Genomic DNA, 14731 nt, shown 5'->3' on the forward strand with positions numbered 1-14731 from the left:
CCTTCTCCCCCTGGTCTGGGCACGGAACCTCTGCAGCCTGGCCACGGAGCTGGGAACGGGACCCCAGGCAGCACCCCAAAAACCCCCGGGGTGGGTGCGGGGGGTTATCCTGGAGGGGTGCTGCAAACGCAGCATCCCCGGGGGCAGGGGCTGGCGTTCGCCAGCTATCTTTGATTCGAGGTGCATTCCCAAGATTTTAGTTAAGTGTAACATAAAACTGTGAAAGTTTAGCAGGGGAAAAGCCTTCCTCCCACCGACCTGGCCGGCCAATCAGGAGGGAGCCCCGCACCTCCCTCACTTCTGACAACTATTTAGCAACTGAGCTCAGCTAAAGTTTCCAAAAAGTTAGAATAACTTCCTCTCTCCAAGACCTCAATTTTTTTACACAACCTCGGTCCTTGAAATAAGAGCCCTTCAAGCAACCTGGAAAACGTTTGGTCAGCAAAAAAAAAAAAAAAAAGGAAAAAAAAGAAAAAAGGAGTCCTCCTGTTTTTCCAAAGGATCTGTCTCAGGAATTTAAAGCACATTTAAGACACACACACTCACATAACATAAGGAGGGGGGGAAAGGCTCTTCCCCTCCCCTTCTTGCAGAAAGCATGGAAGAAAGCTCCAGTTCTCCTGTTTCCCCTGTGGATAGCTTGGGGACCAGTGAAGAGGAGCTGGAAAGGCAGCCAAAGAGATTTGGCAGGAAGAGAAGATACAGTAAGAAGTCCAGCGAAGATGGCAGCCCCAACCCAGGGAAGAGGGGGAAAAAGTCCAGTCCCAGCTCCCAATCTTACGAAGAACTGCAGAGCCAGAGGATCCTGGCCAATGTCAGAGAGAGGCAGAGGACTCAGTCGCTCAACGAAGCTTTTGCCGCCCTGAGGAAAATCATCCCCACGCTGCCCTCTGACAAACTGAGTAAAATCCAGACACTCAAGCTGGCGGCGCGGTACATAGACTTCCTCTACCAGGTGCTACAGAGCGACGAGATGGACAGTAAGATGACGAGCTGCAGTTACGTGGCTCACGAGAGGCTCAGTTATGCCTTCTCCGTGTGGAGGATGGAGGGAGCGTGGTCCATGTCGGCCTCCCACTAGCCACCGCCCAGGCCGGGCCAGCCCAAGGGGTAGGTACCCGTTTCTCTTCTCCTGGACGATGCTCCGGGTCTGTTTGCTTCCTTTGCCCGGGGAGAGGTGGTGTGGAATGCCAGGGACGCTGATGGGTTTGGGGTCACCGACGCGGAGGGCAGCGTAGGCACTTCCAGTTCCTCCCGCTCCCCCCGTGCCGGCAGAAATTCAAATACATGGAGCTTCCAGGAAGGCAAAAATGAGATGTGCCCCAAATTTTGGGGGGGGAAAAGTAATAATCAGCATGCTTCTGCTCTGTGGGAATGGGGGAGAGAAAGAGGGGGTTGGTGTTGAGAGCTGGATGATGAGGGACAGAGGGGAAACGGTCACCGCGTGAGATTTGCCAGAAAGCGCCGCTCCGGAGAAGGGCTCAGAGAGGAAAAGGTGATGGCCACAACAGGCTGACAAGGGGATCCAAACCAGCTGCTGCCCCACTCCCTGGGCGTCTGCACCCCAAAAACCCCAGCGCTGAGCCCCGTGATGGCCACATCCCCTCCCAGCTGGGGGCCAGGGGGTCGGCAGGACCCACGCGGGGCTCGGCGACGGGTTCGCCCCAGGTTGTGTTTCTCTTAAAAGAAACGAGCAGCAGATGTCGGCTGCAGTCCCGGGCTGTGCCCCTTCCCCCTCACACAGCAAAAAGCAAACAGAGACAGGAGAAACTCTGCTAAATTTTGGGGGGTTTGTCCAGTTTCCCTTCCCCAAAGAGCCGGTGAAGCAGCGGCTGGCGTTGGGCGCAGTTTCTTATTTACTCTCCTCACTAAACCCTTCCTCATCGCTTTCCATTAGCAGGAAACTACTTCCTCTTCAGCTGCATTTGTAATATTCAGGGAGGGAGGAATAAACAGTCAGAAAGGAGGGGGAAAAAGGCTTTTAATAACACCCTCATCTCCAGCTAATTAAGCAGAGCAGCTCTGCGTTGTGTCAGCCGGAGTTTGGGTCTGGCTGGGCGCTGTCTGGGGCTCCGTACATAAAACAGAGCCCATGAACCCGTTTCACCAGGCAAACACACTGAAGGGACATTTCCCCCACCACCCCTGTGATGTAAAAATGAAATAATTTCATCATGTGCAGGACTGAAGAGGAAAGTTTATCCCAGCCCATTGGCCGGGTTTGTTTAAAGAGGCAAATCCATCTTTGTTCGGGCAGCAATGAGCAGCCCGTTGGAATAAATAAAATACAGAACCAGGCAAAAACGTGATGCAACTGCAGTGCCTCGTTTCAAAAAGCTAAAAAATGTGAAACCAGGACTTACTAGCAGTGTAAAACAGACTTAAAACCATTTCAGATGTAAATGTTTCACTTGCATCCTGAAATAGTTTGGAATTTGCTGCAATTAACGTGTCCACGCGCTCTTCTAGTGAGTCCCCGAAGTATGAAAAATGTCCCAAAATTGGTTATTCTACCGATTGCACAAGCTGCCTGTTGTTTAGCTTTATTTAAATAGGTTGTTGTGGGGTTTATGGCCATCGCTGGCATTCCTATTTTTTGCACGCCTTGCCCTGATTTCAACTGCAAAAATCCAAAGCTGAGTGGGTTTTTCAAAAGATAAACCTTCCGTTTATAAAACAGAGAGCCTTTTCCCATGCTAATCTGGCTAAAAAACTGCAGCAAACAGATTAAAAAAAAAAAAAAAAAAGCCCCACGCACAAAAAACCCCAGGCTTCTTGTCAAAACCAGATGTAAAATGTCCCGAACACATATTTCTTCAGCAGTTTAGATTGGCCGAATAGGAAAGTGCTGGGTTGGAACAATGCATTGATTCTGTTGTTTCCCAAATGATGTGTTGCCATTAGCCAAGGATGGTTGGGAATCTGTTATCTAATACACAACCACTCCTAGCACACGGTTCGGGGCAAAACCTGCCTTTTTAAAACCACGTTTTAAACCCCACGTCGATTAAATTATTACTAACGTTGCTCTGATGAGGCAGATTTTATAGGTAGGTGCTCAGATTGTCCCTACCCCCCAAAAAATTGTGAGGACATTACAGAAAAACCACGATGCAGAACCAAACCCCGTCACATTTTGGTTTGATTGGGAATGAATCGGAATCCGGCGCCTTCGCCGTAACCCAACTTCCAACCCGGTGCTCTGGGGCGGCTCTTGCAGAGGAAGATCCCAAACCTTCCCCCCTTTCCCTGTGCCTGTGTGTGCAGGAACACGCGTGTGGTTGGACTGTTGAAAAGGTTGTTGACAAATGGCCTGGTGCGGTGCGGTGTCAAATTCGATCGTTTATGGCGACAGAAATTACGGCTGCCAGAAAATAAAAAAGAAACTACACCAAGATCCTCAAGAAACCCTCGAAAACGGGCAAATACAGTTGGGTGGTGGGACATTTTATGGATGAGTGGGGAGCAGCCTGTGCTGCCTCAATGGACAAAACAATCCCCAAGAAATAGCTGTGTGGATTTGGGATCAGCTCCTGCCTTTCTTAGGGAGTAGGAGCTGCAGGCGTGGGGTGAGCGCTGCTCAGGCTGGGCTGCCGTCCTCCCTTTTCCCCAGGTTTTGGGGAGAGAGAAGCAAGGAAAGGCTTTCTCCTTGGAGGGACGCTCGTTCCCCTCTGGCTGCAAGCAAAATAGAAATCGGAGGAGCAGTCTGATTAGAAAATCAGAGCCTTGGGAACTGGGAAAATGCCACCTGGCCCCTGCGAACGCCAGCAGGTCACTGCTGCTCGCTCCCCTGGCCACGAGAGCTCTTCCTGTTCAGCTCCACGGAATTCCAGACAACTGACTCTGGGAGTTTCAGGAGAAACAGGCGCAGCTTGTGCACCTCTAGGGCTGCAATGGGATGTTTCAGCCGAGCCTTCCTCCCCCCTACATCTCCCCATCCTCACGGCCGCCACCTGCGCCCCTTCCCTTGCAGCCGCCTTTCCCTTTTGCTTTCGGAATGTTCCACAGGCTCTACACTGAAAAGAATAAATCGGGGGAAAAAGGCAGTATGTTTGCTGATATGCCTTTTAGCAGGGAAAAAACCTGTCCAGCCGGGATGGCAGGACCAGCACAAAGTGTAAAGGACAACACAGCCTTGAGCCCCGCACCAGTAAGACCAGTCTGCCCCTTCTTCCCACTCACTGGGCACGAGCCCTTTGCCTCCCCTGGGCTGGCACTGCCGCTGGTAACCCCTTCCCCACCTTTCTCATGCTGGAGAAGCCCCGTTTAACGCGTGTGTTCGATCCACAGCCCTCATTCCATCGCCCCTTCAGACTCGCAGGGCTGTTCCCAGTATAAAACACCAGCATCCTATTTCATTTTCTCCTTAAAGAAGCAAACAGATGTTATCTCTGCTGGCCCTGGGAACAAAACCTAATTCTATAGTGTATGAGAGCAGCACAGTGAACTGGGGGTGTAGCGACACTGGAACGAAGCCCTTTTTGTCCCAAAAGCCCCATTTTTTTTATACGCATCCTTCAAAAAATGTAAATAAGTTTCCTTGACAGGAAGGATTGTAAAGTTTGGTATTTACATTAATAGCCTTGTAGCGGCGGGGAGGGGCGGGGGTTTCATCTCAGCGCATTTAAAAAGCCCAGCAAAATGCATTTTGGATCCTCTGTTTACGTTCGTGTCTTTCCTTGGGAAAGGATAAATCTGTTACCCAGCAGACACCAAACACGCTGCAGTCAGCCAAAAAACGCTCAGGCTCAGGGAGCTTTGAAAAAGAGGGTGCGAGGGAAACGCTCCGGAGAAGGAGACATGCGAAGAGACAAATCTGCCAGGGGCTAGACGCAAATAAATGAATTACCCATCAGAAAGAGCTGGGGACACGCATGGCGGAGGGGAAATGTTGGATCGGGTCCGAAGGAGCGCTTAGAAAAGTGGTAAAAACATGTTATTACTTAATCTGCTGGAGGCAGAGCTGCGGTAAAAGTCCTATCGGGAGAGATGTGCGTTGAAGGGTCATTAAGGGAACAATCGAGGCAGACATTTCGGCTAAGTAGACCTAATTTGTCTCCAAATTAGTCATCCTCACACCGCGCAGCTCGGCAGAGCAGCGCTAATTTTCAAAGCATCCTCATTAAAACAAAGGGGGAGACCGAAACGCTTCTCCCCTCGCATTCCTTCCTTCGGTGCTTTTTGGGGGCATATTTCCTGCAGTTGTAGGTAGCAGTGATAAATGAGCCTTGGAGATCACAGCGGGCTCTTACAGAGCCGGGACAGATCCTGTAAGCACCGCTGAGATCTCTTTTGGGGACATTTCATGTCACTCTTTCCCCCGGCAATATAATTATTTTTATAGCCGCAGCCCTGAGAATCATTTCCATGTGCTTCAGCACGACTTTGAAATCTCCGAGCCCAAGCCCTCCAGAATTTATGTCTTGCTGGAGAGCTGCAGCAATGGTTTGACGAGGCCACGAACATGGAAAGGGACGGCACCACAAGCCCGAAGCACAGAGCGAGCTCGAAATGCCGCCAGGCACTTAGAGCTGCTTGGGGAAAGCAGACATTTCGGGGAGCTTTTTCACCCCTCTTCCCAGGTTTTGCAGAAAATTGGGAAGGGGGAAAAAAAGCAGATCGCTCCTTGCAAGCTGCCGATCCCACCAGACACCTCGGTGGGTTGCTCGGAGAGTCACCACAGCCCCCGATTTCCTTCTTCAGGCAAATTTGGAAGTGAGGAAAGCCAAGCAACCCTCTAGCTGGGTATTAGCAGACTCATACTAATTAATGATCAGTTCTCAAGAATTGAAACAGTAGCAATATTTGCCAGGGATTTAAAAAGACCCCAAAACAAAACACCAAACCAACACTTGGCACCCCGGCATTAATTAGATTTGTAGTTGTGGAAGATGACCACTCAGCAACAACAACTAATCACACACAAAAGAGCAAATTAACTCAGCCAGCCCATAAATCAAGGCGAGGCAGCCCTTGCCCTCAGACCCATCCCTTTAACCATTTCCACGCCAGCCCCAGCCAGTCCCCCCAACCCCAGTGCCCTCATCCTTCTCCTGGCAGCTGTGCAGCAAAACATGGGAATCAGGGCTCCGGGACCCTTTGGGATGTATTTTTCCTCCTGCCTTAGAGCGGGGATTTGGGGGGTAAAATAGAGGGTCCCTCTCTGAATTTTATTCGTGGTCTGTCACCCTTAGAGCCCAAGGTTTTCACTGTTCAGCAGTAAGGAGGGTTTTCCCTCGGGAAGGAGGGGAAAAAATAAACCAGTCTTTCTCTATCCCACCAAGGGAAGCAGCAGCAGGAATTTGGAGACAGGTTCCTTGCAGGAGGAGGGTGCAAACGGGACAGGGAGGTTTGGTTACCACTGCCATAAAAACGTTAAATAAGCGGCAACAACTCCTAAACCCTGCTGGTAACAGTGGGCTCAGAGTGACCATTGGACCCCTGAATTCTCCAGATTAGATCCCTGAATTCTCTGGATTAGATCCCTGAATTCTCCGGATTAGATCCCCGACTTCTCTGGGCGCTTCTCCCGAGCTCTGAGCCTTTTGGGTGGAAAAGGTGTTTTGCTCTACTACTCCAAAACGAGCGCAGGAAAGGCAGCGTGGATTCTTCATTGCCAAACCAGCACCCGGGGGCCGGGATCCACCTGGATCCAACCTCTCTTTGTTATAATTATGTGATTTAGGATTTTTAATTGGTTTTTTTTTTTTTACACCTGTGTTTCGGCAAGGGATGGGATTGAGGCAGATCCGTTCTCCCCCAGATCACAAAAGTGGTCGGACACCAAACCAGAAAATAATCCTTGTGCCCTGCACTCTAGGGCGAGCGACAGTCCCTCCTCTTCCTCCCATCTCCTCCTCACCTTTTAACCACAGCTTGGAAAACAGCAAAAGGAGGAGCTGGGAGCGAGAGAAGAGACAGATGTCTACGGGTTCAGCTTGATGTATATTTACTGGAAGAGGTCCAGTAAGCCTGGCCTGGCTTTAATTGAATTCCTAATAAGAGAGTTTTGCCTTGTTAGCTGCCACCCCCAAGAAGCATTTCCTTAAGAGATATTAGACCTGCCAAAGTCGTGCTTTAAAATGTATGAAGTGGGTTTGGGGTGAGTTTAGCCACCAGAAATCCTCATGCAGTCATTTATCTGATTATGCCCTCGGTTTTAGCTGTTCGAGCCTCCTTTAAAAGTCATATGTTTGTGCTTAAATGTAAATAAACCCAATTGCTCTGCTGAAATGGGGGAATCACGGCTGTGCTGAGCTTCCTATTAAAAAAAATTAGTTAATCCAGCTTGGAAATTTCACTAGGGTGGGATGGAGCCAGGGAGAGGCTTTCATAGAAAAACCAGTATTCTGGGTGGCTGGAGGGGTTCCCCACAGCATCCACACTCAGTGTCCCCAAAACCAAGCTCCTCAACAAAATTAACCTGCCAGAGACACAAAAATGCACATTCGTGGCTGACCCTTTTGGTAAATTTTATGCACATCACGGTGGAACTTCTCTGTGTGATGTGGCTCCTTAGGCAGAATTCCTGTCTGGGAGGGGAAGCTGAGAAAGGTGAGGAAAGAACCAAATAGAATTGTGGACCCAGGAGGAAGGTGAACAGGGAGATACTTCCCAGAAAACAGCTTGGCATTGGAAACTGCAGATAAACCACCTTGCTGAGGACAAGAAAGGAGTTTATAGTTTAGTCCAGCTGTGCAAAACCCACCTGGGCCCACCAGAAACCCCAGTGCCATGGCCCTATGGATTCTGTCAGGACCACGCTTGCAGCACAAAAAATCCCACCCTGAATATGGCCAGGACAGAGACGCAACGAAATTTATTAACAACCCATTAATTAAAGGGGTTTGGATGGGGAAAATAGGTTTCCAATTTGCTCCAGCTGAGCAGCTGCCTCCCTCTGTCCTTTTCATGTGTCCCACTGGGATGCCCAGCACCACCTCCATGCCACAACCCCACAAAATTCATGCCACAGGCACTTTTTTGCCGATTCTTATGAGTTTGAGACTTTCTTCCCCCAAACACACAGGTGAGCTTGCCTCAGTGGGCTCCAGAGCATGGGATGGGTGGCAGGAATTGAGCCTGTGCAGGAACATCTGGGAATTGTCCCCATGGAAATTTCCCAGTGAGAAACCAGGGCATAAAACCACATGATAAAAACAGGCCGGATGAGGTAATATCGGCTTTTACACAAGCACTCTGCACACAGCATACTAACCTGCATTCTTACACATTAGATAGGATGGCTATCCTGCATATTTTAATTTGTTTCGCTTAATTATTTTGCCTGATGAGCCCAGGAAATTTCTGCTAGCACCAAGCCCTTTTTGCTGCACTGGTTGCAAGCGCGACGCTCCAGGCACGGCCCCGCGATCTCCAAAGCTCCCTCCCAGCTCTGTGGGGGTTTGTGCACGGAACAACCCAGCATTTTACAAGGGCTTTTTCATCCCTGGCCACGAAAGGGGCTGTTTAATAGATTCCAGGGATTGCCAGCACTAAATAATCTGTTTTATACCAGCTGGGCCTGAAATCTTTGCTGTTGGAAGGGAGCTGGAGCGCAGCGCTCTCACCTCCATCGCGATGTGATGAGTTTGCACTTGGGTTTTGGGACAGAGAAGAGGCTCAGGCTTTTGAAATGTTTAAATCAGCTTGTACCTCAAGAACAGCGGAGATCAGAGATCCTTTTCAAGTGATCCCCTTGGAAACTTTAAAATCAAACAGCCTAATGATCAATATTTCTCGTTATAACGCGCGCAAAGGAGTGACTCACCGCTGCTTTCCCTGTTCATGCCAGGGAAATTGGTAGTGGAAAGCACCTCCAAAAAGACCCTGTCACACCAAAAATACAATTCCAGGCACCCCCAGGGCTTTGCCATGTGCCCAGAGGGCTGAGGATACGGAACTGGGAGCTCAAAACATGCCGATTTTCAACAGGACCGAGTTAATCCGAAAGCTTTCCTCCTAAGCGCCGTTATTTTGTAAACCGGGCAATACTTTCACTCTCGATGAGTGGCAAAAGGTAAATATTTTAAAGCTGTCGAGGGGCACAGACCCGGCTCTGAAAATTGTAGCTATTCTTTAGCTGTGCATATTCGTAGAATCGTAAGATTTTTCAGGCTAAAAATGTCAGTATCAATTCACAGAATCATATTATTTTTCAGGCTAATCATGCCAGAATCAATTCATGGAATCATAAGGTTTTTCAGGCTAATCATGCCAGAATCAATTCATGGAATCATATGATTTTTCAGGCTAAAATGTCATTATCAACTCACGGAATCATATGATTTTTCAGGATTATCGTGTCAGAACCAGAGAGAAGAACACCTGGCCTTAAATACAGCAGTACTTGCAAATCCATTCCCCCTTTTTCATACTGGTTTATTGTTCTCGTATTTGCCATTACCGGCTCATTTTCTGCTGCAATTAGCAAGGTTTTCATGCCCACTGCAGAGCCCGAGGCACATGTACAAGTCCCAAGGACAATTCTTAGATCTGCCCACTCATCCCTGCTCCTCCAGAAAATAAACCTCCTGTTCAGGGCATGTTGGGAGCTTCCTAATGCCATCATCTCACCAGCTGTGAAATGTCCTTTTGTTCCCCAGTGCTGTTTTTCCTTAATCTTTCTCTAAAATGCTACTGCACAGCCTCTCGACGGCTCCAGCCACATTTGCGTTGTTTGAAGATCCAAAAGCGCTTTCTGGAGAGGAAATCCATAGGCTCCCCCCCTCCTTGAATTACTCATCCGCTGCACTGCTCAGGCCGCCTTGCAGCTCTTCTGTAGATCAGGCACATCCTTAAAATTGCTAAAATGTTCCAAAACCAGGGGGGTTTGGGTCATTTCTGAAGGAGGGAGAGGAGGAGGTGAAGGTTTCCTGGAGCTCTCGCAGGGAGCCCAGGCCAGGAATCAATGCCTGAAGCTTTTCAGGGGGTCTGGCTGCTGGGACAATTCGGGACCTGGGTGATTGGAGCTGCTCCATCGAGGTGCAAACAGGGATAATGAGGCACTTCCAGCTCTGCAGCTGTGGCACAGCCAGGGAAGGGCCTCAGGAGAGCTGCTGGCCCCGTGGTGAGCTTGCTCTTACCCCCACCTCCCACTGGTTCCCTTCTCGCAGGTGTCTATGAGAGCTGGGAATGCCCATGCCAGGAATGCCAAACCACCCCCAGCACAGCTCCAGCCATGTGCAGGCACTGCTGGGACCCCAACCTTTCACCCTGGTCCCCCCCAGCCCCTCAGAGCAGGGCAGGAGCCCTGGAACCGGGGCTCTCCCTGGCTGCCAACATCCCAGCACCACGGAGGGATGCAGGGACACCAGGCTTTACTCCAGCAGGTCCAGGAGGCGTTGGAAGGGGCTGGGAGGCAGATGAGGCTGCTCCATTTCCATTCTCTGAGGAAACTAAGAATTTTTATAAAAAAGCGAGCGAGGATTTGGCAGCAAGCGGAGGGTGGGGACGCCTGCCAAGGCCTGGACAGCTGTACCTTCTTCACTAGCAAGTTGTGTGATCAGCGAGGGCCGTGCTGAGAGCCAAGAGGAGTTACCAGAGCTGCCACATCGCATTTGGCTGATCCTCCCTCTGGGAGACACCTTAAAGAAACAAACCCACCCTAACAGCTCCGCCAGCGTCAGCACAGCAAAACCAGGGGTCACCTCACAGGCTTGGGGTGTTGTTGTGGTGTTCCCCCCCCCCGCCTTTCCCCAGTTTCAGATCCAAGACCAGGGGACAGGGGAGGAGGAGACTTGTCCAAGGCTGTTTTTCCATTTTCTGCAGCCTTGCTTGCGTACCACAGCCCTGCCTGCCCCTCCCATGCACGGCTGGACCTTCCCCACAGCTTGAAATAACCCAGGAAATTGTGCAAAAGCTGCGGCGGGCCCCGTCCTGCCCGGCTGCATGGACACCCAGCTCGGCAGCCTTGGTGTCCCTGCACTCTAAACCCTAAAGCTTCTGTCTGCTGGGGTCTTCAAAACAGCAGGAGGGTCGCAGCACTAGGAGGGAGGGAGGTGTGTGATGGGCTTGGGGGAGATCTGGGGAGCACTGATGTGCCTGCAGACCCCAGGATGTGGCTGGGTGAGCCTCCTCTCTCCTCCCCTCCCAGCAGAGTGGGTGACAAAAGGCTCTCAGATGTCTCCTCAAACAGGAAATTATTCCCCCTTTTCTTCAAGAGAAAAGCAAGACATCCGTTTCCAGGTGTTATCCCAGCCCTGCCTGTCCCCAGCATCTCCAAGCACTTCCCAGGCTTGAAGATTTCATTTTAAGCTCATCACTGAAACAACCTCCTGAACTCCAAAGGCTCCCTTCACACAGCCTGCCACGTGTATTCCCATTTCCCTCACAAGGCTCGTTTTCCTTGCAAACATCTCCAAAAGGTCCTTCCAAGCAACCGTGCTCGCTCCAAAGCTGCTCTGAGGTACCCATTCCCAACACATCCCAGCGGTGCACAAACATTTCTGGCAGCTCTCCCCGCCCTGGCAGCCCCAGCAGCAGCAGCAGATTCCCAGGCTGGGAGATGGAAAAGGTGGAAAACCGCAGCAGCTGCTGACTCAGCACCTGCTGGCACTAGAGGGCAGGATAAACGGCATTAAATGAAGAATAAGGTGGGGTTGGGGTTGCAACCAAGGGGAACATCCCCTGTGTGCCTAACAGGGAGCACATGGAATACCTGGGAGCAGCCAGGAGCTGTCTCACTGCCCAAGAAAAGGAGGAACCAAATTTTGCACTGGGCACATCCCGCATCAGATCATCAGGAGAACAGACTCCCAGGTTATTTAATTTAGGGTCAGAGTGCAGCATCAGAGGTGCTTCCACCTTGCAGCCACAGCTGCCTTTCTGATAGAAAATTCTTTTTTATAAAAAAAATCCCATTTCTCTGCTCTGTTTTCCTGAGAATGTGATTAAACCTGCCCTGTCCTCCTCTTAACAGGAGATTGTAAATTAGCTCCAAACACAACAAGCACAGGTCTACTCCATTCCTTTACCAACAGCCACTTCAATAAACAACCCAGATTTTAAAAGATGACTCCAAGAGGGTTGGGCAGCGCAGTCCTTTCATGGGGGAAAACCCCAGAGAGCTGGCAGGCATTGAGAGCAAGGCAATTTGTGGTCTAAACGCAAGAAAAGAAACCTCTCAGGCCTCCCAGGTCAGCCCAAATCCTGCAGGACAAGCATCCCCCAGAGCTGCTGGTACCAACAGAAAGCATCTGCCCTTCCCTGAGGGACTGAATTCCTTTAAAGATTGGGGTGCATGAGGAGCATCTGGACCCCAGAGAGATGCTGTGCCCACAGGGCTCCTGCACAGGCCTAGACCCAGCAGAGACCCCCAAAAACTGCACACAGAGCTGGCAGGACCATCCTGAAAGCTCCTGGGGCAGGGAGAGGAGAGGGACGAACCCCAAAATCTGAGAGATTCCACACATTCCTTAGAAGAGAGTCACTGAATGCTGCTGGGCAGGGGTTTGGCTGCGATTTGGGAGTGAAAATGTCTCAGGCCTGCTCTGCTGCTCAGGAAAAAGGGGGGGGTCTGTAAATATCCATGGGAAAAGGGGGTTTGAAGCACAGCAAACTGCAGAGGTGATGGCTGAGGAAGGAGCCCCCAGCTTGCTCCCATCTGCTCTGTCCACCTCCAGCCCGTTTCCCACTGTTTCTGGCAGGGAGCAAAAGTGCCGCGGGATTTTGGGGCCCTTTCCTCTGATGGACACTTTCCACCAGAGCCTCTGGGCTAAGTGAGAGGGTGACACCTCTTTCGTGACCATTTGATGGGATGGCACCGGTGGGTTTTGCTCTCCTTGCACCCACAGCCCACCCTGGGCTCATCTCTCTAAACTGGAGGGGCCAGGCTGAACGTACTCCCAGCCCACGCCCACCTTGCCCTGCAATTTTGCCTCCATTTCCCCCCCAAAAAGCAGATGTCAACACTTGCAGTGCCCACCTTGGCACGTCCCCAGCAGGCAGGACCTTGCCAGCACAGAAGGCATTCACGTGCCACCAGGCTGGATTTACATTCGGCCGTTTCTATTCGTTTCGCAGCTCCTCATCACAGAGATCTAAACTGCAGATGTTCCTCGGATTTGGAGAGGGACAAAAACGGAAGGAAAAAGGTTAAGCAGCTCTGTGAGTCACTCCAATACACGACCTACTGTTGATTTAGAAACCTACCTCGGCCGTAAATACAGAATAAGCTTCTCCAAAGTGTTTAACCTCTTGTATTCTGGCCAGAAAAACTAATAAATGAGAGCAAAACATCCCTCCTGAGTCACAGAAGCAACAGAGCTGGAAAACCCTGCCGTGGGGTCAGTACTGAGAATAAAGTGACCCAAAACAAGCGACCTAAGGAGGGAGGGCAAAAATAAAAAATAAAAAGGAGGCATTAGTGGGGCAGATAATAAAAAGAGCAGGCTGTGCTGCTCTCTGGGATCTGCTCCAGGCAGCAAAGGCAGGGAATAACTTCCCAAACAAGCAGAGAGAGGCTGTGCCATGAATAAAATAAAATACAGCTCAAACCAATAGCAGGACTCTGGTTCCATAGGCACCCACTGGGTGCACCCAGACTCTCCTTGGAGCTGCAAAGACTCGTCATATCCCTTATGATCCCAAATAATTTATCCACAGGCTGCTTTTTTGGGGCTGGGAGGCAAAGGACATCTCAGCTGGGTAACTGGGGAAGGGCTGGGAGAAGAATTGCGAGTAGGAGAATTAGCTTTGCTGCAGGTCCTGCTGTGCATCAGTGCCAGGGAAGCTCTGGAGAGGGCAGGCTGTGCATGGAAACATCCTAATTCCAGCTTTGGAAATGTCCTAGTTCCAGCTTTGGAAAGCCCTGTGAGTTTTGGAAGGCAACTGAACCATCCAACACCCCCACACCCCCCTCCAATATCTTGTTGAATCATCTTTTGTCTTCAAAGCAGAGGGTGTAGCAGCGGAAGGAGAGCTTTCCCTGGGATTTGAGGCACTGAGTGGGAGTTGAGAGAAAGGCCAGCATCTGCTGATCTCAGGGTACCACCAGGAGAATTCTGCACCAGGATCCTGAGGAGGTCACTTGGGCCGGAGCCATCCCGAGGCCTCCGGTTCGAGCAGGATCCTGCAAAGCGACCAGGGCAGCCAAGGGGGGCTGGAGAGTCCCAACAACCCCACTGATTAAAGGGAAAGCTGATGAGCAAGCACTTCCAGCACAAATCAGGCTCGCCTTCGATATTTAGGCATGATTGAAATCGGCAGCGCTGTGGTTCACAAACCACCAGAGGTTTCTGTAGGGATGGGGATGCTTTAAATAAAAATACAAGTCACCATTCTGGTCAGCACACAGATGCAAAACTCAGGGCAGGGAAAACTGACTGAGTAGTGCTGATGGATAATTCAGACCCAAATACCTCTTGGAGTAATTTTCCTCCCCATTCCAAAGGCAATTTCCAGCCCTAATCAGACGTGAATTGGGACAGGATTCCAGAAAATGCATTTTACTTTAAGCTCTTTTTTGCTAGTTTTGAACTCTTCAAAGATTACGTGCTCAAGCTTTTCCACCTAAAACCCAAAGGCTGGAACTTTACCCCACTAAAACTTCTACATTAATTGCTAAATGAAGACATTACATAATCTGTTGGGGCCTTGTGTGAGGGCGGAGCCTTAATCAGTGAGATAGGGGATATTTTGGGAGCTTCCAGGAGTGCTCACACAGGTCAGCCTGTCCTTGCTGGCACTGAGCCGAGCCTGGCACACAGCGAGGAGCCCCAAACCAGGGGAA

At 50.5% G+C, this 14731-nt stretch overlaps 1 protein-coding gene across 1 annotated transcript in view; it reads left to right on the top strand.

Moving 5' to 3' along the window:
- Window positions 1-330: 330 nt before the first annotated feature.
- The window catches only part of TWIST2 (twist family bHLH transcription factor 2), a 28397-nt gene continuing 13996 nt past the window's right edge, over window positions 331-14731 (top strand). The window contains exon 1 of the mRNA XM_010407919.4: window positions 331-1110. Within this exon, the coding sequence (XP_010406221.1) occupies window positions 599-1081 (483 nt within the window). The 5' untranslated portion in view covers window positions 331-598 and the 3' untranslated portion in view covers window positions 1082-1110. The remainder of the gene's footprint in view (window positions 1111-14731) is intronic.

The sequence above is a fragment of the Corvus cornix genome, chromosome 7 (genome assembly GCF_000738735.6).
Source record: "Corvus cornix cornix isolate S_Up_H32 chromosome 7, ASM73873v5, whole genome shotgun sequence".
Taxonomy (NCBI): Eukaryota; Metazoa; Chordata; class Aves; order Passeriformes; family Corvidae; genus Corvus; species Corvus cornix.